Source organism: Oryx dammah, unplaced genomic scaffold, assembly GCF_014754425.2.
Source record: "Oryx dammah isolate SB20612 unplaced genomic scaffold, SCBI_Odam_1.1 HiC_scaffold_3, whole genome shotgun sequence".
Classification (NCBI taxonomy): Eukaryota; Metazoa; Chordata; class Mammalia; order Artiodactyla; family Bovidae; genus Oryx; species Oryx dammah.
This window is the reverse complement of record NW_024070187.1, coordinates 60,028,739-60,051,470: the sequence shown is the minus strand read 5'-3', so window position 1 is coordinate 60,051,470 and position 22,732 is coordinate 60,028,739. Positions and strand designations below refer to the sequence as shown.

Genomic DNA, 22,732 nt, shown 5'->3' with positions numbered 1-22,732 from the left:
TAGAGACTCACCTCATTCATTACCCTTTTTATTTTCAATACAGTTTAAGAGTTAACGATTTATCTTTAAAACTAGTCTGTTATAAAAACAAACCTGATGGGGCAACTTCTGTATTCCCTTTTTCTGTTTCTTCACCATTATTTTCATCTTCTTGACTGTTCGCTTCAGTCTCTTCAGTGGTTGCCTAAAAGAGAGATTTTCCCACCTTGAATAAGTTATCCCTTTGAAGGTTCTAAACCGTGAAGGATTCCTTTCTGTTTTCTCAAGTAGTAATCTTTAGGCCAACAAGGCAAGCTGCCTGTATGAATTCAGTCTCTTCTATTTCCAAGGCAGCTTCAGGTGAAAGGCTGGTTTTGTCCGGAGACGTTCCGCAAAGAACAGAAGTGCTGAAGCAGCAGCACAGCGTAGAGGCCCCCCCCACTACTTCAGCCTCCTCCCCACTTTTCCCTTCCTTTCACCACAGGATTCTCAAAATTGCAGATTCCACCCACTTGCTCCCAAATGCCTTTAAAGTTGGCTTAGGGTCATATCACCAGTGGAAAGAAAATATTTCAAGGTTGCAATTAACCTCTCAGTAGCTTGCCTTCAGCACAGACACCAGTGGCACTCAGCATTGTGCATTTTATTCCCAGAGTTCTCTCCCTTCCTGGGCTCTCAACAACTCTCTGTTACCCAAGTTCTGATCCCCATTCTCTCCTTCCTTCCCTTCCTCCCTTCCTCCTCTTCTTTTACTGGTTATTCCTTTCCTTCTCATTAAAATATGGGTCATTCCTAAAAACTTCAACTATTTTCCTCCATCAGGATCACCTTCAAATGCGTCCAATTTTCCCATGAATTCATCACGACATTCTCTATGCCTTTATGACTTGTACTTTCATCTCCAGTCCTGAAAGTCCCTTAGAGCTTCAGTTCAGCTGACCATCGGCATCATGCTAAATGATGCTCATCCTCCAAATCTGACACTTTCTGTTTATGGCATTTGTTTTCCCCAACATACTAAACTAAACAAGTGTTTCTTGACTCCTTCTTCAAGAGGGCCCATCTTTTGTGAAGTCTAACACAACAGTCTTCATGCGCATCGCTTCCTGTTTCTACAACCAGGGCCCAAGGTTAGCCTTTACTTCCTTGTTCTTCCACTAAGGTAACTCTTTGATTTGTTGTCTAACCACCCGGCACATCTTGCTCCTCTCCCTCATTAGTACCTCAATTGTATCAGTTTTATGCTTGATGGAATTAATAACATTAAAAGAATGTGAAACAACCTAAGTGACCAACAGCTGGCAAATGGTTGAATGAATTACTGTATATCCATAAAAGGACACACTGTGTAGTTGTGAAAGTGCTGAGCAATAGTTAATGATATGAGAAAATACTATCTAACGTTACATTAAAAAAATGTGACGTGTACATATAGTATGATGCCTACATATGTAAGATTTTATATATGCTATGTGTATGCACAAATACACTTGCTAGTAAGTATATTAAAATTATATAAAAAGTAAGGAAATACACTAAAATGTTAATAGTGATTATTTTTAATGTTCTTAAATTTTGGATGACTTTTTCTTCTTTTAAAATGTATTTTCTGTATTCCAAAGTGTTCCATGATTACTATGCTATGTATTGCTTCTGTAATGAGAAAACAAAATCAGTGTAACTTTAAATTACCTTCAGTTGGAAGCCAGTTGACTCTAGAGTAAATTCCAAAATTCCCCCAGTGATATTACAGTAAATGAAAAATAAATAAAAGTCTGAATTAAATGTGGGCTAGAATATCCTTCAATAACCAAAGAGAATAAGTTAAAGACTATGGTGCTTTTTAGTAACAGTGTCTTATTATAAAGGGCTAAAGTTCAATTTTTAAAGTGTGTATGAATATTTTATAAATTTTAAGAGGTTTTTAAGATGAATAAAACTGGTTTCAGAAAAGGCATTATTAAATACTTTGTAAAATACTACTGTGGGTTCTCAAAAACCTATGAATTTACTGGTCTCTCACAAGGATATATATTTTACTCATAAATCAAAATTTCTCTTTCAAGTTACAAAAAATGAAAGCCATTTAAAGTTAATGCTTTGTTGGAAAGTGTTACTTAATTCTTTAAAAAAGAAAAAATTTATGCAAAGATGTAAGAATGGTTCAACATATGTAAGTTGATAAATGTGATACATCATGTTAATACAATGAAGATAAAAATCATATGATCATCTCAACAGAAAAAGCACTTGACATAATTCAACATCCTTTCATAATAAAAACTCTCAACAAATTAGGTATAGAAGAATGTTGTTTAGTTGCTCAGTTTATGTCTGACTTTTATGACCTCCATGCCAGACTCTTCTGTCCATAGGATATTTCAGGTAAGAATATTAGAGTGTGTTGCCATTTCCTTCTCCAGAGGATCTTACCGACCCAGGGGTCAAACCTGCATCTCCTGCACTGTAGGCAGATTCTTTACCACTGAGCCACCAGGGGAAGCCCATAGAAGGATGTACCATAATAAAGGCCATAACTCACAAGTTCATAACTTACATCCTGCTGCTGCTGCTGCTGAGTCGCTTCAGTCATGTCCAACTCTGTGTGACCCCATAGACGGCAGCCTACCAGGCTCCCCCGTCCCTGGGATTCTCCAGGCAAGAACACTGGAGTGGGTTGCCATTTCCTTCTCCAGTGCATGAAAGTGAGAAGTGAAAGTGAAGTCGCTCAGTCATGTCCAACTCTTCAAGACCCCATGGACTGCAGCCTACCAGGCTCCTCTGTCCATGGGATTTTCCAGGCAAGAGTACTGGAGTGGGGTGCCATTGCCTTCTCCAACTTACATCATACTTAATGGAAAAAAGCTGAAAGCTTTTCCTCTATGATCAGAGCAAGTCAAGGCTGCCCACTCTCACCACTTCTATTGAACACAGTACTGGAAGATCTAGCCAGAACAACTAGGCAAGAAAAAGAAATAAAAGGCACGCAAATTGGAAATAAAAAAGTAAAATTGTTCCTGTTTGTAGATGAAATGATCCTGTATACCGAAAACCCTAAAGACTTCCCCCCTCCCTCAAAATTTTAAAACTAAAAATGATGTCAGTAAAGTTGCAGGATACAAAATCAATACAGAACTATACAAAAATTAAATTTTAAAAAATCCTATTTACAATGGCATTAAAAAATAAAATACTTAGGAATAAATTTAACCAAAAGGTAGAAGATATGTGTGATGAAAATGATAAAACATTGATGAAAGAAATTGAAGAAGACACAAATAAGTGGAAAATTTTCTTGTATTCATCAATTGGAAGAAATAATATTGTTAAAATATCCACATTACTCAAAGCAATCTATAGATTTAATACAATCTCTATCAAAATTCTAACAGAGTCTTGCATTTCTGTATTTTTCACAGAAATAGGAAAAAACAACTATAAAATTCATATGGAAATACGAAGGACCCAAAATAGCTAAAGCAATCTTGAATAAGAAGAAGAAAGCGGGAAGCATCACACATCTTGATTTCAAACCATATTACCAAGCTACATCAATCAAAACAGTTTGGTACTAGCATAAAAGCAGACACATAGATCAATAGAATAGAACAGAGAACTCAGAAATCAACCCACACTTTTACAGTCAACTCATTTTTGACAGAGACACCAAGAAAACAAAATGGGTAAAGGACAGTCTTTTCAATAAATGGTGTTGGAAACACTGGATATTGATGTGCCAAACAAAGAAATTTTACACCATACACCAAAATCAATGACTAAATGGATTAAAGACTTAAAAGTAAGACCTGAAGCCACAGAACTCCTGGAAGAAAACAGGGGGAAACCTCCCTGGAACTGGTGTTGGCAATGATTTTTTAGATTTGACACCAAAAGCTCAGGCAATAAAAGCAAAAATAAAAAGTGGGACTACATCAAACTAAAAAGTTTCTGCACAGCAAAGGAAAGAATAAAACAAAAGGTCAATCTATAGAATGGAAAAAAATATTTACTAATCTTACATCCAATAGGGGATTGATACCCAAAATATATAAGGAACTCTAACAACTCAACAGCACCCCCCCACCAATAACCCAATTTAAGAAATAGGAAAAGGACATGAATGACAGTTTTCCAAAGATATAACAAACGGCCAGCTGAAGTCAGGTATATGAAAAGATGCTCAGCTTCACTAATCATTAAGTCCAAACCACAGTAAGACATCACCTCACACCTATTAGGGATCATTATTATCAAAAAAGTCAAAAGATGAAAAGTGTTGAGAATGTGCAGTAAAGGGAACCACTGTACACGGATGGTGGGCATGTAAATTGGTACAGCCATTATGGAAAACATTGGAGGGGGTTTCAAAATTAAAACTAGAATGATCCTATGATTCAGCAATTTTACTTCTGGGTAAAGGTGCCCAAAGGAAATGAAATCAGTATCTCGAAGATATATCTTATTCCCGTGTTCACTACAGCATTATCGACAATAATCAAGATACGGAAATAATCAAGTGTAGATGGATGAATAGATAAAACACGAGTGTCTAGATATTATTCATATATTCAGATATATAAATATGAATATTATACACACATATAGTTGTATATGTACACAAATATTAATATTATACACACATATATAGTGGGACATTATTGAGCCTTAAAAAAGAAAATCCTGCCATTTGTGACAATAGGGAAGAACCTGGAGAACATTATGCTGAATGAAATAAGCCAGGCACAGAAAGACAAATATTACATGATGTCAGTTATATGTGGAATCTAAAAAGTTAGATGTATCTTACATCAATAAGACATATCCTGACTTAGAGATGCTCAAACGTGGCAAATATGCCCCTTGGAATCAATGAAATAAGATAATCCATGAAGACCTTTACAATTTGTGATGCTGTGATGAAAAGGAGACAAAGTCCTCAAGCACTTCTTCACTAAGGGTTATTTTACTAGCGCACCCCACCCCAGTAATATTTTACTTGTGCATGACTAACGCAGAACTTCAACTTTCAAGAATGCTTTCGTGGGAATTCCCTGGTGATCCAGTGGGTAAGACTCTGCACTCCCAATGCAGGGGGGCCAGGCTCAACCCTGGTCAGGGAACTAGATCCCCCCCACACGCTGCAAATAAGAGTTCGCATGCTGCAGTGGAGATCGAAGATCCTGCGTACCACCACTAAGACCCCATGCAGCCCAGTAAATAAACAAACATATAAAAAAGGATGCTCACATTTCTGGATGCAATTCTATGGCTTAACACTCAAATACTGAACTCTCAGATGACCCAATTTATCTTCCCTTAAAATGGTGCTTTAAAGATTCCACACTGTTGTCGCTGTAGCCACAATCAATATCTACTGGATTTTCCATGTGTCAGCACTTGACATGGATTATCTTCTTTGGTCCTCAGAGCAAGCTTACAGAGGTATCTACAGGTATGATTCCCTTTATACAGGTGAGGATGCTAAGGCCCAGGAGGCAAAGTGACTTACCTGGAGTCACTCAGCTCGTAGGCAGTGGAGGTGGGAACCCTGCCCTGTGCTGGCCACCTCGATTCTCCGTCATATGGGCTTGGAGTCACACCCACATCCAAGTTGTTCCCAGTAGTTAGCAGGTTCAATCCCTAGGTCGGGAAGATCCCCTGGAGGAGGGCATGGCAGCCCACTCCAGTATTCTTGCCTGGAGAATCCCATGGACAGAGGAGCCTGGCGGGCTATAGTCCCCGGGGTCGCACAGAGTCAGACATAGCTGAAGTGACTTCGCACACGTGCACATTAAAAGGTATTGAGCCAGAAGAAGCAATCCAGAACCCGAGAGTCTCAAGTTTACTGCTGAAATGATTCAAACTGCCTTTTCCACATTTTTTCCTTCTCATCCATTCTACCTCGTTCTTTTCATTGTACCTCTCACCCATTTATTATGCAAAAGATGAGAACTCTCTGGAACCTCTCAGAAGAGGGGGCCAGTTTAGCCAACTCTCCACTTCCCAGGGTGGCTTGGGACTGAACCACTCCCAGCCATCACCTTGTCTCAGGGTTTTTCATCCAGTCCAGGTTCTGAGGGGGGCAGGGCCCAGCACAGTATCTGGCACAGAGCAGACATGCAATCCATGTCAGGGAAGCACATGTTAGATGCATTATTTATGGGATTTATACTCTCAAGCTTGGTTTAGGTGCATATTAGTCATAAAAATCAGGCTGCTACTAACAAAGAATTCAGGATAAATTAAGAGAAAAGCAAATGGCAGCACATTTTGAATTATGAGCCCCACAAACTATTTTATATACACTGAGAAAAAGAGGAGGGCATATTTTTAAAGAATCTTAATTTCTGAGTGGCTGGAGTAATCGCCAGTTTATATTTTCTTTACAGTTTTCCAAATTCTGCAATATAACAGTCGTGTCCGACTCCTTGTGACCCCATGGACTGTAGCCTACCAGGCTCCTCTGTCCATGGGATTTTCCAGGCAGTAGTACTGGAGTGGATTGCCATTTCCTTCTCCAGGGGATCTTCCCAACCCAGGGACTGAACCCGGGTCTCCCGCATTGTAGACAGACGCTTTACCGTCTAAGCCACCAGGGAAGTCCATATATATACATGTAGACAGACTATGGTACCCCACTCCAGTACTCCTGCCTGGAAAATCCCATGGACGGAGGAGCCTGGTGGGCTGCAGTCCATGGGGTCGGTAAGAGTTGGACACGACTGAGCGACTTCACTTTCACTTTTCACTTTCATGTATTGGAGAAGGAAATGGCAACTCACTCCAGTGTTCTTGCCTGGAGAATCCCAGGGACGGCAGAGCCTGAGGGGCTGCATAGTCCAGTCTATGGGGTCGCATAGAGTCAGACACGACTGAAGCGACTTAGCAGCAGCAGCAGCAGACAGACTATAGGTACTCAAGATGGGTTAGTCTTTCAGTCGTGTCTGATTCTTTGTGACCCTGTGGACTGTAGCCCACCAGGTTCCTCTGTCCATGGAATTCTCCAGGCAAGAATTCTGGAGTGGATTGCCATTTCCTTCTTCAGGGGATCTTCCTGATCCTGGGATCGAATCCGGGTCTCTTGCCTTACAGGCAGATTCTTTACGGCCTAAGCCACCAGGGAGGCCCTAAGTACTCAAGGGAGATCCCCAAAGCCAGTTTAACTCCTGCCAGGATACTCCATCCTGAAGGCTTGTTAATGTTGTACTCACATCATTACTTCAAAGGAAATGAGTTCAAAATTGACAGTTTTAACCAGTGCTGATAGACTCAGATTTGCCTGAAACACACCCGCCTTGCTGGAAACTGTTTTACAACCCACACTTCCCTTTGGTTCCAGATGAACAGAGGAGAAGCCTTCCCTTCTCCAATTGGTAAAACTGTCTGAAGGATGAAAACAAGTAAATAAAAACAGATTCCCTGGACACGAATGAATGAGAGCACAGAGAGGTTGCAGGAGCTTAAGCCGGGAGTTGGCTTCCCCTTGACTGAGAACACCATCCAAGCTGGCTCTGGTGTCAGACAGAGTCCTGCGGCCAAGGGTGGGAGGTGGCAGTTTCCTGGCTTGAGAGGGACATGGTCTGGCCACAGATTTACCTGACATCAGACTGCTTGTTTTAACAAGAAGCTTACTGGGGGACCAGCCCAGAGAGCGGCTCTGTGGGATGAACTGGAAATACAAAGCAGCGGAGGAAGGATAGTCCGGAGACCCAGGGCTCGAGTGGTCCTCCTCCTAGGACAGAAGAGGCGCCAGAGCTTGGAACAACCGTGCATCCTCTCTGTGTCAGAAGACGCGATGTCCAAGGTGGTCCCTCCCTGAGCTACTATTCAGTGACTCTGATGCGTTTCCCGGCTCCAGTCTTGAATAATTTATCTGGACACAAGCCTGGAAAGTCAGTTTATTTATGTCTTGGCACCAGGACCCAGGTGCCACATATGCCATGCATGTGTTTTCCCCTTTCGCTTTTATGTTACCAAAGATCTATTTTCACTGGACGAAAGAAGATCTACATGGAGAATCAGCCTTTCCATTTGTTAAGCTTTTTCTTTTTGCTTTAAACATTCCAGACCAAAAATTATCCAGGTCAGATGGGCTAGGTTTGATTTTTTTTTTAAATTTTCCCTAATGTATACTTTCTTGAAGCCTGGAAACACTTCTATACCCTAATAACTTTAATGACTTACAAAGAGCTTTAAATCTAATGCTCTTGCAACTACTTCTAGATGGAGAAAAACAGCTTCTGGAGAAATGTTTGTGACATTTGACATCTAAAAGGAATCTGCAGTTGGTCACAGTTTAAGGAAAACAGCACCTACTCAAATGCCTTCACCCTGCTCTCACTGCAAAATGAAATGTTTCAAGAAAGATCTGATTGTTTTCCTGGATCAGAAAACAGTAGTCAAGTACTGAATTTTCCAGAAGAAGGCCAAGAGCTTTGTCACGGTGGAAATAACAGATCTATCTTGTTTCTTAGTTTGAGAAACCCAGATGAAGTCGTTTAGATACCTGAGAGCTGAGTCTGGCAGTTGGTCCGTGAGGCAGAACTGTCACGAATCTGGTGGGAGGAGGGTGTGCAGAACGTTGGTTGGGATGAGCTGTCAAGAGGGCGCTGACATAGTGGGTGTCTTGGGAGTCTTGGTGGCAGAGGAAGCCAGACTTGGGAAAGAGTGAATAAAAGGAGAAGCAAAAAAGGGCTGCAGGAAGAAGCCAGTGAACACCTGCCAGGGCAATCGTCTTTTGGAAAAAGCTGTTCAGGTCTGCAAGTCTCCTAGAGAATTACAGCTGAAGCTACTGGCGGGCTGAGTTGGAAGCTGACAAGGAACTCGCCTCCTGTGTTTGAAATTCACATCTGTTTAAGATGGTAATTTTGATGACTTGACTCTAACCTGAAAAACTTTGTACCTATCACCCTTCCAGGCTTATGAAAAATAAATGGTAACTTTCTTTCTTCCGTTTGTTGAATGACAATGTTAAAACTAACTTAAGGGCACCTCTGTGAGTCATGTTAAGCTCCCTATACACATGAATTCTCATGATAATCATCGGATTCCTATACTATTACCATCCTTATTTTAAATATAAACTGAGGTTCAGGTGGGGTTTGAGCTTTGATTTAGTGCATGGGGTACTTAAGGTCTTTTAAGGAAGGGTCATTTTTGGCACCATCAAGGCAGGAAGAGATTCAATTGTAAGTATAATTCACAATAGATCAAGAAAACACTGAACCATCTTTAAGGGAGACATAGGACATCTTTTGAGACATTTCTCTGTAAGACCTTAGATTAGAAGATCTTCCAAATTCTTTTCCAGTCCTGGATTCTAAGAGTCCAGTATTCATGCTATGATATGATTTTCTTAGAGAAGCCAGTGTTTTTAAATTCAAAAAATAAAGTGAGAGTCAGATTTCCATTGGGAAATATCTCAGGGATAATCGGGAGGGGTCCTGGGAGCCCCAGCCTCTCTGGTTGCATGTACAGCACCTAGTCACTTTCATCAGCTCTTCACCTGTGATCCCTCTGTGGTCCTCTTATGGAGGACCATGCTGTCCACGCCTTTGCTTCTGCTCGTCCCAGAACGGAGGACAGCTTGTTTCCCCCCTCAACTCCAATGCAAATCCCACCAATTTCAAAATCAAAGTCTCATATGAAACCTTCCCAGCTAGACTAACCCTGACCGATAATGATCTTACTTTTTCTCTGCCACCTTATATCCCTTTAGTCTTCTCTCCCTATTGTTGCTGCTGTATCCCTATCATCTTCATCCAGCACTTCATTAAATATTATCTTCTATACTTGCCCAGTTGCTTTATGTTGAGTGCTTTCACACAGGGATTTCCCTGGTGGCTCACTGGTAAAGAACCCGCCTGCCAGTGCAGGAGACATGGGTTCAGTCTCTGATCTGGGAAGATCCCACAAGTTGCAGAGCAATTAGGCCTGTGGACCACAACTGCTGAGCCTACGCTCTAGAGCCTGGGAGCCACAACGATTGAGCCCACGTGGTGCAGCTACCGAAGCCCACACGACCTAGACCCTGAGCTCGGCAATAAGAGAAACCACACAATGAGAAAGCCTGCATACCGCAGCTAGAGGGGAGCCCAGCTCTCTGCAACTAGAGACAGCCTGAGCAACAGCAAAGACCCAGGAGATCCAAAAATAAATGAATAAATAAAAGCAATTTTTAAAAAGTTGGGCACAAAGCAGGTCATTCATTCCTTCGTGCTTACCAGGTAATAGGCAGTCCCCGGCATGACAGTGGCTATCGCCATTCCTTTACCTTAAAGGTGATTCAGCTGAACATGATCTGCAGTTTGTTGGCATCGACTGATATAACCAGAGTATTTAAAAATTAATAACAAGCCAAACTTAATTTAGGAAGTATACTATTTCTAAAGTAAGAGTCCACGGTCCTAAGAGTTTCAAACAAGAAAGATGAGGCGGGAGGAAACAGAAGAGATGACGTAATATACAAAGGTGGCCATGCTGAGCCAAGACGCAGACTTGCGCCCTGTCGCCCACTGGAGCCCAGGGACCACCCTTCTCTGCGGCTTGGCCTCCTGGCCTGAATTAATGCTCCTGCCTACTGCTGCGATGCCCTTTGAACGGTTCCAGCTCGCCCTGGAGGAACTGTGGCATTTTAGTGGTGGGGGAGGCTACTCCTCTGTAAAGAGTGTATCTGTGGGGAATGCAGTTTTGGGAAGAAAGACACTATTTAAAAGGAAGAACACTATTCCTTTGACAGCCCCATGGAGCAGGGCAAATGAATTAGAAACAGCAAATCAAGTCCAAGCTGGGAAAAAACCCTGGGAGGCTGTGAAGTAAGTGCAGCCCCTGTTTTAAGCTGGTCACCATATTTTTGTCATGACCAATGAATTCTACCGTCTCAGAGGGAATATACTGGCTGAAACACAGTGGAATATGGGGAAGGAAGGAAAATGAGGAGTAGGTTTACTGGAGAAGAGATTCTTTCAAAATACCTCTTAGGATAACATATGCTGAATGGAAAACTTTATGTGTCATAAATTATTAGCGAGTATGAAGTGTGTTTTAGCCAAAATTTCACACAGGGCAGCTAACAACTTGGCTTGTAGCCTAATAGGTATATACATGGAGTTATCTACCCAGAAAATAATATAATACCCCTGTCACAGCTAATTCAAAGCTCAAGCACTAGGTGGTGGTTTAGCACTAAGTCGTGTCCGACTGTTGTGACCCCGTGCACTATAGCCCTCCAGGCTCCTCTGTCCATGGGATTTTCCAGGCAAGAATACTGGAGTGGGTTGTCATTTCCTTCTCCAGGGGAATCAATCAAACTCAGGTCTTAAGCACTGCAGACAGAATCTTTACCGACTGAGCCACCAGGAAGCAAGGTAAATAACTGCTATAACTTCTTCAGAACCACTATGGTTTAAGAACTAGAGCTCACTCCTAACTAGGCAGCTTTTTTCCTGAGTAAGAGGCTCTCAGGCTCTTCCATGAGTTAAGACCTTCATCCTGAGGCTTCCCAGGGTAACGATGGTTTCCAGAAAAAAGTCCACAAGGCCACATTTTGTTGGGTACTTTCCTGGTTATACTGTATAAACTCCTGAAATAACACAATTTCTTTCAGATCATCTAATTTTGCCTCTCTTGAAACGAGATACTTTGGGGACAATGTAACCAGTTGTAACATTGTTCAATCCATCTTCTCTTTGCCATTAGCAACTGAAGCAGGATAACTACAATTAAAGTGGAAAATGCCTGGCAGTAAGGGGGAATAGGTTATTTTCTTTTTATGTTGCTCATTGTAAAAATAAGAAAATAAGTAATTACTGAGAACAAATAATTTTTTGAGGGAGGTTTAGTAAAACTCCAAAACCAACAAACAAAACTCCCTTCTCTTCTGTTTATGATTCCATACAAGATGGGTAAACTTTTCTTCCACAAAGGGTTAGAAGCTTTGAACAAGAGAGATTAGTTGGTGTAGGAAGTTTAGGCCTTATATTGTCTGGTTTCTTCAACTTTTCCTTTACCTTCTGTTGGGAAAAAATCTATCCGGTCAAGGGCAGAGGGACCTGCCAAATTGACAACAAAATGGTCAGAGGGCAGAGTGTAAAGGTAGAAAACGTACACATGCCTGACTGTAGAACCTTGGGATTTGTTCCTATAATTAATCTATTGTGCCTGACTGAGCCCTGTGTGCCTCTGTTATGGGATCAGAGTGGCTCCCACACTGCTGCTTCTCCAAAGAACAGCAACAGAGAGCTGTTCAATAGCATGTGCAAAGGGCCTGTGGCCTGACAGGTACAGGAACCAGAATGAGTCAGGGAAGGGCATTTATGAAGGGACTTAGAAAACAGGCTTCCCGAGTGGCTCAGTGGTAAAGAATCCACCTGCCAATGCAGGAGACGTGGGTTTAATCTCTGGTGCAGGAAGATCTCTGAGAGAAGGAAATAGAAACCCACTCCAGTATTCTTGCCTGAGAAATCCCATGGACAGAGGAGCCTAGCAGGGTACAGTCCATGGGGTCACAAAAGAGTTGGACACAACTGAGCGACTGAGTACTTTTAGGAAACACTCGGAGAAGGCAATGGCACCCCACTCCAGTATTCTTGCCTGGAAAATCCCATGGATGGAGGAGCCTGGAAGGCTGCAGTCCATGGGGTCGCTGAGGGTCGGACACGACTCAGCGACTTCACTTTCACTTTTCATTTTCATGTGTTGGAGAAGGAAATGGCAACCCACTCCACTGTTCTTGCCTGGAGAATCCCAGGGACGGGGAGCCTGGAAGGCTGCCGTCCATGGGGTCACACAGAGTCGGACATGACTGAACTGACTCAGCAGCAGCAGCAGCACCATTAAAAGTGCGGCAAAAGAGAAACAAGAACAGAATTACTAACTGCCCCAGAAAAGCAACCCCACCACTGTAATGTCTAATTAATCTAGGGGAACTTCTCATTTAAATTTAAGAGCGTAAGTTCATGTTATATTCGGGCAGCAAAGTTCCCACACTCCTAGCAAAACTCAACATTCCCTCTCACGATAACTTGTAAGAACTCTTCAGAGGTGGTCACATTTATGCAAATGAAAGGTGAAAATAAATTCCAGGTGGAGGGATTTGGCCTCCGCCCGGATCACAAAGCCTTGCTCCTAGAGACCAGCAAACATGTTGCCATGGTGAGGAAGTTATTTTGGTCTCTTCCAATTTGAATCTCTTTCTAGGGCTTGAGCACTGCCGGGAAGAATTACATCCTCTCAACTCCTCTGAGAAAACATATTTTATTCTTCAAAAGACAAATCCTGGAGATAAGAAAAATAATATCTAGTCCTCCAGGTGGGTTTAGCTAGCTGGGTTATTTAATTTAGCCCTGAAGCTGGAAGACAAGTTTTCCTCTGAACCAAATCTTTCCAGGTGCTGGGGGAAGAAATTTTGACAGTTGCCTACCCATCCAACCCCCCGCACCCTTCACCTTGATAATCCAACCCAAACACTATAAATTAAAATCTCAGAAACCAGCCTCTGGTGAGGACAAATTGAGGTTGAATAGAGTCCAGATTCTATCCCCAAAGCCAGGCCGCATCCATGGTAGTGACAGTTTCCGTTTGATCAGCAAAACCAGCATGAACCCTGGTGAGAGAACTCAGCAGAAAAGCGTAATCTTCTTGATGTTTTATACTCCAAAGAGGCAAATCCAATGTTATTTTGAGTTCTCTCATCTGCTATTCTTGAATTACCCTACATTTCTCAGCTCAACCATTCGTTAGTAATTACAATTACTCTGGATTTCAGGGGCTAAACCAAGAAAAAATTAATTTGATTTTTAATGAGTTTTTTAAAAAGCTAGTAAAAAAGACCCTTTTATGCATACTGTCAAGGACGGAAAGCCACATTCTGATGGCACCAGTAATTTTCAAATTACTTTAGCAAGTCTTATGAGGTTGAATAAACAGAAAAGAAGGTATTTCAGATACTTCCTTTCCTTGTTTCATGGCTGCACTGTGTGGCAAGCACGTGGGATCCTAGTTACCTGACCAGGGATGCGAACTGTGCCCTTTGCATTACAAGCATGGAGTCTTAACCATGGACTGCCAGGACAGTCCTTAGAGATTCATTTCTTTTTCTGTAACTCTGGACACTGATCACGGAGAGACAAGACAAAGTTTTTCACTCAAAATATATGACACCTTCTGCTATCCTCCTCTGCTACGGCGTAACTGTTAGTATTAGTTGCTCAGTCGTGTCCGACTCTTTGTGACCCCATGGACTGTAGTCTGCCAGGCTCCTCTGTCCATGGAATTCTCCAGGCAAGAATACTGGAGTGGGTTGCCATTCCCTTCCCCAGGGAATCTTCCCAACACAGGGACTGAACCCATATCTCCTGCTTTAGCAGGTGGATTCTCTACCGTCCGAGCCACCCCAGAAGCCCAGGGGCTGAGCTGTGTCCTTCCTCAGATTTATATGTGGAAGTCCTCACCTCCAGTGTCTCAGAATGTGACCTTATTGGACATAGGATTTTTGTAGATGTAGTTAAATTAAGATGAGATCATACTGAAGTGGCGTGGCATATGCCTGCCCAGTCGTGTCTGACTCTGCAACCATGTGGACCGTAGCCCACCAGGCTCCTCTGTCCCTGGGACTTCCGAGGCCAGGATACTGGAGTGGGTTACTATTTCCTTCCCCGGGGAATCTTCCTGACCCAGGGATCGAACCTGCATCTCCTGCATTAGCAGGCGGATTTTTTCCCACTTGAATCATACTGGAGGGGAGCTCTAAACCGGTGTGTCCTGTGTCCTTATACAAAGGGGGAGATCTGGACACAGACAACATGCAGGGAGAGTGTCACGCGAGCACGAAGGCAGAGATCGGGGTAGTACACCTCCAGGGCAAAGAATGGCAGAGACTGCCAGCAGGCCACCAGACGCCAGGATCAGATTCTCCCTCACAGACACCAGAAGGAATCCACCTCGACAACACCTTGCCTTTGGACTTCCAGCCAGCAGAACTATGCTACAACTAGGAGTACCATGCGTTGTGTAGGCCACTTTGTGATACTTCGTTATGGCAGCCCTAGCAAATGAATATACTCACCTAGAAAGAAATGATCATGATCAGGACCTACTTATTTTTTTTAAAAATAAATTATTTCAAAAAGGGGGGAAAAGTTCGCTTCTTACTGTCAGCTCTTGGGGAAGAGAATTTGGCTTCTTTATGTTGATCTCAATGCTGTTGCTGTCTTGTTTCAGCTCCACGGGGGACCCATGCACTCTGGCCACACCTTCAAACATCTGGGATTTGGTCAATGAGGGGGCAAGTGCCACCGTGGGACACTCTCTTTCCTTCTCCTCCTCATCACCATGAGTCGTCTCTCCATTCATGGTGACTTTCCCATCTACCTGTAAAAACCAGAATGAACAAGAACATGCTATTCCCCAGTGAAAGATTATAACAAAATAACATGTTCAGAATCATCTTATATCATTAGCATTTAACAATCACAGTTCAACAAAGAATAAGTTCTCGTATATGCTTCCGTCAGTCTAGAAAGCAGGGCTCCCTTAAATGCCATCTTTGAGGGCTTCTTTAAAAGGTGGTTGGGTTTCTTTAAAAGGTGGTCTGCCTTCTCAGGTCACTTCATGTTAGATTACATTTCATGCTCAACTTACTGGGGGTCTGCCTTTATTTTGTGGTATAGAAAATCAAGGGCTCTTAGGTATAAATACATGTCGCATATTTGGGTTCCAGTAATTTTTCATGTAAGTTCTGTGACTGCTATTTCACAATTTTGAGGTTTTTTTCTTCCTAATAAACATATAAACTAGGTGGAGCTCATCTTAGATCAGGAATATTTCACAGGTTATTCTGTTATGGTTGAGGGCAACGAATACTTTTTGCAACCAATCACAGAGGGCAGGGAACCTGGTGTGTTACTATGTTACAGTAAATTCCTGTGTGCGTGTGTGCGTGCATGCTCAGTCACTTGTCACGTCTGACTCTTTGTGACCCCATGGACTGTAGCCCACCAGGGCTACATGGGAATTCTCCAGGCAAGAATACTGGAGTGGGTTGCCATACCCTCCTCCAGGGGATTTTCCAGCCCAGGGATCGAACCCTCATCTCCTGCACTGCAGGTGGATTCCTTATCCAGAGCCACCTGGGGAGCCCCACAGGAAATTCCTATTTCTAGTTAATTTAACCATCTCAGTTTTTTTCAAGAAAAAGAGGCCATGCACATTAAAATATCTTTGTTTTGCCCCCATGTCTAGGGACGGTAGTAGCAGCAAGAAAGAAGGAGTGAGGTGGTTAGTCTGACTTATTGAAGGTACCTGGAAATCTTTTTCAAGTCCGACAGTATATAGAGCGGTCATGAGACCTGCAGTGAGGCAACTTATTGAAGGTACCTGGAAATCTCTTTCAAGTCCGACAGTATATAGAGTGGTCATGAGACCTGCAGTGAGGCAACCTGAGTTCTGGCTTCACCACTTAATAGCCATGTAATCTTCAACCTCAGTTTCCTCCTTTCTGTGATAGTCAGTTCAGTTCAGTTCAGTTCAGTCACTCAGTCATGTCCGACTCTTTGCAACCCCATGAATAGCAGCACGCCAGGCCTCCCTGTCCATCACCAACTCCCGGAGTTCACTCAAACTCATGTCCATTGAGTCAGTGATGCCATCCAGCCATCTCATCCTCTGTTGTCCCTTTCTCCTCCTGCCCCCAATCCCTCCCACCATCAGAGTCTTTTCCAATGAGTCAACTCTTTGCATGAAGTGGCCAAAGTACTGGAGTTTCAGCTTTAGCATCATTCCTCCCAAAAAACACCCAGGGCTGATCTCCTTTAGAATGGACTGGTTGGATCTCCTTGCAGTCCAAGGGACTCTCAAGAGTCTTCTCCAACACCCCAGTTCAAAAGCATCAATTCTTCGGCACTCAGCTTTCTTAATAGTATCTCCTTAATGATGCTATTATGGTATCATTTATGTATTAATATATGCACAGAACTTAGAACAGTATCTGGCATATTTATGTATATAAATGTTAGCTATTCTTATTACTAAACCTTCTAAAATCTTTTAAAAAGAACAGAAGGGCAGATACTAGTTATAGATTATTTACCTTAAGTCAGTGTTTTGTCTACTGTCTGTGATCCATAGAATTTAAATCACAACTGAGCACACACACATAAAGATAACTGAAATGGAGTTTAACAATTAATATTTACCTTTTTATATGTGATGCACTATACTGTTTTTAAACATTATATTCTAATATATAATAATGTTTATTATTAATATATAAATAATGTATTAATATATCTAATTACATCCATTAATATAATATATCTAATAATGTTTTTTTAAAAAAGAACACTGATTCCAAACCTTCCTAGGTTATGAATTGATTTCATAACCTAGCACTAGTGGCAACTTTCAGTTTGAAAACACTGCCTTAAGCCATTCTACTGCTATTTCATTCTATTGACACTTTTACTCTTAAATCTGTTCTACTAAGAAACTGAGCCTGTATTCCCTGCCTCCCATGCCCACCTTCTCCCCACAAGAAAATACACACGCACATACACACGCACACACACCTTAGCTCCAGTTCTGGTGTCACCTGGTAACAACTGTCCATTTGCATGCTACCTGTGACCAGGAGTGAGCTCACCCATTCGATGGTGGGGATGTGACCAGGACTGACAGCCATCAGGACCTACGATGAGTTGAGGGCTCATTGGTGAGCTCCAGCTCTAAAAGGATCTCTATCTAAGTCCCTCATTCTACCGCCCCTGAAGCCTCCACACACTGTCTTGCCACAATGGTAGGAACTGGGTTTTCTCAGGGTCTTGCCATGAAGTCATCTATCCTAATGCTTCTGTTTAAATGATCACATTGTACTGTTTATATAAAGGAAAGGAAATGGACATCTAGACTAACAGATCACATTCCTTGAATACCAAGTTAAATGCATGTATTCCCTGTCCCTGTTCTGGGCCACCTCAATATCAAGCCAACCTTTACGAGAAACTATCAGACAGTTGATGGTTGTGGGCCCTGGGTGAAGGAGAGCTGCTACGGTACTTAGGCAGCCTGCCGAGCACGTGTGATTGCATGTGTATCTGTGTGTGCACCAGTCTGCATGATTAAGTATCTCATCTTCTCAGGAAAAATTCATGTGTTTATTCAACAGACACTTGCTGAGTGCCGAGGCACAGACACCAGCCTCTTAGGATAAAGCTGTGAACAAACGCACAGCGGTTGTCCTTGGAGGGATAAACATCTCAATCCAACCTAGATGAGATGGAAAGGACATTTTGCTTTCATTTGATCAAGGCCTAAGACACAGATTTTAAATATACATTCAGAATTAAGCTACGAAAGATGCTAAGAAAGTTAGAAATATGGTTCGGTTCCCTCTGAAACTCAATAGGAAGATATACACACACAGTGCTGTTAGTTTAGCTTAGCAAACTTTCTTTACAGTCACATGTCTGTGTCTGCCACTGATGAATTCCATATCTGTCTTCTATTATGAACCCATGTGGTATGCAGGGACAAGGGAAACTGACTTTTCTTTGTCATCAGCCTCGCTTGAGACGAAGGATGAGTACTTCCTCCTGACTCAAGGAAAAATACTAGGATTTGAGGAAGAAAAAAGATGTTTGGCTGCTATAGGTTCTTTGGTTCTGGAACACTATTTTACACATTCATTGGCACCCCCCCACCTCCAAAATAACATAGATTCTTCCCACCTAAACTTTTTTTTAATCTCTCATTTGAATACCAACTATATCCCATGTATTTTTTATATTACCATTTTTTTTTCCCAGTGGTAGCATCTTTTCTGGAGAAGGTGATGACACCCCACTCCAGTACTCTTGCCTGGAAAGTCCCATGGACAGAGGAGCCTGGTAGGCTGCAGTCCATGGGGTCTCAAAGAGTCGGACACAATTGAGTGACATCACTTTCACTTTTCACTTTCATGTATTGGAGAAGGAAATGGCAACCCACTCCAGTGTTCTTGCCTGAAGAATCCCAGGGACGGCGGAGTCTGGTGGGCTGCCGTCTATGGGGTCGCACAGAGTCAGACACGACTGAAGTGACTTAGCAGCAGCAGCATCTTTTCAGTTATGATGTCAGAGGTATATACAGAAGTAACTGTATATACCTCTATTTACACCAAAGGTCATTAAAAGTTTGTTTTGAGGCATATTCAATACCCCCAGATAAATGGAGATACCTAGGGTGCTGCTAAATTGGGGTTTGTTACCATTGCTATGGAGATATCATACCATCATGCATGCATGTGTGTTCAGTCGCTCAGCATATCAAACCATGAAATAGACATTGCTCATGGAGGTGACTCAACCACCAATCTCATTCAAGCCCATCAGTATTAAAAATAGGAACTGAGAAGAATCCTAAGTTATTTGATGGCTCAGATGGTTAAGTGTCTGCCTACAACACGGGAAACCTGGTCCCTGGGTTGGAAAGATCCTCTGGAGAAGGAAATGGCAACCCATTCCAGTTCTCTTGCCTGGAAAATCCCATGGATGGAGGAGCCTGATAGGCTACAGTCCATGGGGTTGCAAAGAGTCAGACATGACTGAATGACTTCACTTAGAGAAGAATCATCAATCCCTGAATTATTTGCAAACCAAATCTCAGAGACACATAAACTTCATAACTGTACATGTTAATGCATTTGCTTTTGTTTGATAAAAACAACCATATCTTCCCGAGATAAGATGCTTCTTTTCCCCAGGGAGTTCAGTTTTGGTTCTACCCTTAAAAGACTCATCCTACCTTGAAGGTCTTCAGAACCTCTTGAGAGTTTTTGGGCTGGGAGTAAGGCTTGGGCGTCAGCATAGGCACTGCTTTGGGAGAGACAGTTTTGCTCGGAGACCCACTGCCTGCTGACACGCTGGCATCCAGAACGCTGGGACGAGCGATGGTGGTTTCCACAGTGGCAGTGAACTTGGGTGGAGGCAGTGACTGTTGCCGCAGATATTTCATAGGGTTGGGGTCGCTGAGGAAGGGGGATAAGTTTGGCTCTGTTGAATGGCTTCTTTCCAGGATTTTTGGCATCTCCAAGCGTTCAAGAACAGCTTCACTGATGGTGAATCTCTCGATGTACTGCTGAAGGATACCCTCTGCCTCCTCCTGGGTCCGTGCATTCTTGTATGCTTCATGCAACTCCCTTTCTCTCCGCTCTCTAAGGGGTAGACATGGGAGGGGAAGCAAGAACAGAGTCAACGGTCACAGGAATTGCAAAGAGGACCTTGGTAGGACCCAGAGTAGAGCTGAAGAGACCAAACAGGGTGTGTAATATTAGTGTCAGAGCCTTTGTGATGACTGACAATTTTTAGAAAAAGCACATCTAACTAACACTGTACATTAAACAACAACAGAAAGAACCCACTTTTCTTGGACGATTTCTCTGTAGGTTTTTATGCTTTTCCTTCGTTCCCTTGTCCCATCCTCTCCAGCCAGCAGCTTCTCCATTTTTTTCCTTTCTTCCTCTTTTCTGATTAAGTCCTGAGAAGCACTTCTTCTACGGCTCTTCCAACGAGCCAGGTCCTATGGAGGAGGGGGAGGGAGACAGAACACTCTTCTTCAGATTTGCATGTAATTCCATTTCTACACTTAAGGGTTTAGTGAGTGCTGACTGTGGGCCAGGCTAAGACATTCCTCTACAATCCAGTTTAAGTTTGGTTGGAACAGGAAAGTCTTGAAGGCAGGAAACCTTCAGATATTCTACATTATCCAGAGCAGGGCAGCACATTTTGTAAAATATGGTAACGTAAAATTTGCTATTGTATTCCGTGTCAGTTGCCACATGTTAAAGTGTTGTCTCACAGGGTATTGTAAGAAGCTTCATTTCTTGCTATTTATGACCTCGACATTGTGAATGGACTCGCTGACAATAGAATGGTAGGAATTAACCACAGACCTACACAAATTCCCTCAGGGAAGGAAGAAAAAGCAGAAAAACAATTGGTTTTGGGGTCTTGTAGAACCAACAGTTCTGTATATCCTAAATCATCTGATCATGTCCTAAGTCATCTGATCCTTATGACACCTTCACCACAAATCCTATGGGTAATTAGATCCTAATGAGAAAGAGTTAGGATTCTGGAGTTAAACAGGTAGGCATGTGGCTGTGGGAAAGAATCCCAGCTCCATCTCTTCCATGCTTTGGAATCTCAAGCATGCTTCTTAGCCTCTCTGTACCTCAGTTTCCTCATCTCCAAAACAGAAATGATAATGATACCTACTCTTGCAAGCTTGTTGTGAGGGTGAAATGAGGTATTGCACATCAGGTGGCAGGCACATGGTAAGTGCTTGATATCTCATAGACATAATCGTTACCACAATTTATCGACTTTGGAAAAGTTCACCAATTGACTAAAGGTAGAGTCAAATCTGCAGTGACTACCCCAGAGCACTCTGTGAGGATGAGATGAAATAGTCCACTCTCTCTCGTTTCATACTGATCTTCAAGTTCCTTTCCTGCCCTAGCTCTCTGCTCTCAGCTCACAGACAATCCCAAGGCCCCCGTTAGGCCCTGGAGCCATCCTCGATCTCTTATTCACTAGCTGTGTGGCTCTGGACAAGTTACTTCACTGCTTTGGGACTCCTCTGTTGGACTGAGGACAGTAATATCTACAGTTGCTAGCATACTGAGTTACTGAGAGGGTTCAAGAACGATTAACTGCAAGGCATTCAGAACAGTACCTGTTACTGGCATGCTTTCAGTGTTGGCAGTTATCATTGTTGTCATCATCATCATTATCAATTCCAAATATACAAACTCAGAAGACAGTGCATCCTTGATTTGGCATCCCATGCTAGTTGCCTCCCGCCCGCTCCCCTCTGCTTTCTGGCCAAACTTCAGCAAACTTTCCTTAATTCCCACATGGGCAGTATTCACTGTTTGAAGTCTTCTCCGGGCACCCCTTTCTTCTGCATGGCTTTCCAGCCCGAGGCTCCCACCCAATCTGATTCTGATTCTCTGCTCCAAAGGGCCTCTTGCCCAGCGGGCAGTGCAGTCTCTCCACTGCCCACGGCCGTGGCCCCAGCACTCACATCCTGCCATTTGTCATCTTCTTCCCGCAGCTGGCTGTTTATCAGTTGCAGCTGCTCCTGGCGGGCCCTGCTGTGTGGCTGCACCGCGGCCTCCTCCTCACACCGCATGTCAAACATACTCGTGCTCCTGCGTGTGGAGAGAGCAGACAAGGAGCAGAGATGAGCACCCCTCCTACCTCTGCGCACGTGGGGCGTCCCGCCGCGTGGGGGCGCTACCGCGTATGGAAAACAGTCCCTTTCCCTCCGCAGCCTAAGGCAGCCACGGGGTCTGCAATCTGTTCCTCCCTCAGCCGGCAGCAGCGGGCATGCTAGGAGCCTCAGCTCTTCTTTTCAAGCAGAAGCCAAAATGTGACCATCTTTGTCTTCAGTGATGGCTGAATCGGTCAATTAATTTTACTTGTTGGGGCCTAGATATGTTTAAACTAAGAGGCTTGAAAAGGTATTTGAAACTCTGAACTGGTCTCATTTATAAATGTATTAGAAAATAAAATTAAGAGCATTAACATGTATAACTTGGAGAGAATTTGTGGGGAAGGAGGATGGCGTCCCCTGAAGTGAAAATTTAATTGCAGTAAATGCTTCTTTGTGTAGGGCTGGCTTAAACGCTTTCTTCATTAACAGGCAATTTCTCCATTAAAAAAGTATCATACAGCTTCAATCTAAGGTGCCACTTTTTCATGTCATATTTTCTAAA

At 42.9% G+C, this 22,732-nt stretch overlaps 1 protein-coding gene across 26 annotated transcripts in view; it reads right to left on the bottom strand.

Moving 5' to 3' along the window:
* The window catches only part of LIMCH1 (LIM and calponin homology domains 1), a 356,942-nt gene that overhangs the window by 32,194 nt on the left and 302,016 nt on the right, over positions 1 to 22,732 (bottom strand). For all 26 annotated transcript variants that reach the window (XM_040238066.1, XM_040238069.1, XM_040238063.1 and 23 more), the window contains 5 exons: positions 22,039 to 22,165; positions 20,372 to 20,529; positions 19,756 to 20,164; positions 15,130 to 15,348; positions 94 to 184 (listed from right to left, as the gene is read on the bottom strand). In XM_040238066.1, the coding sequence (XP_040094000.1) occupies positions 94 to 184; positions 15,130 to 15,348; positions 19,756 to 20,164; positions 20,372 to 20,529; positions 22,039 to 22,165 (1,004 nt within the window). The remainder of the gene's footprint in view (positions 1 to 93; positions 185 to 15,129; positions 15,349 to 19,755; positions 20,165 to 20,371; positions 20,530 to 22,038; positions 22,166 to 22,732) is intronic.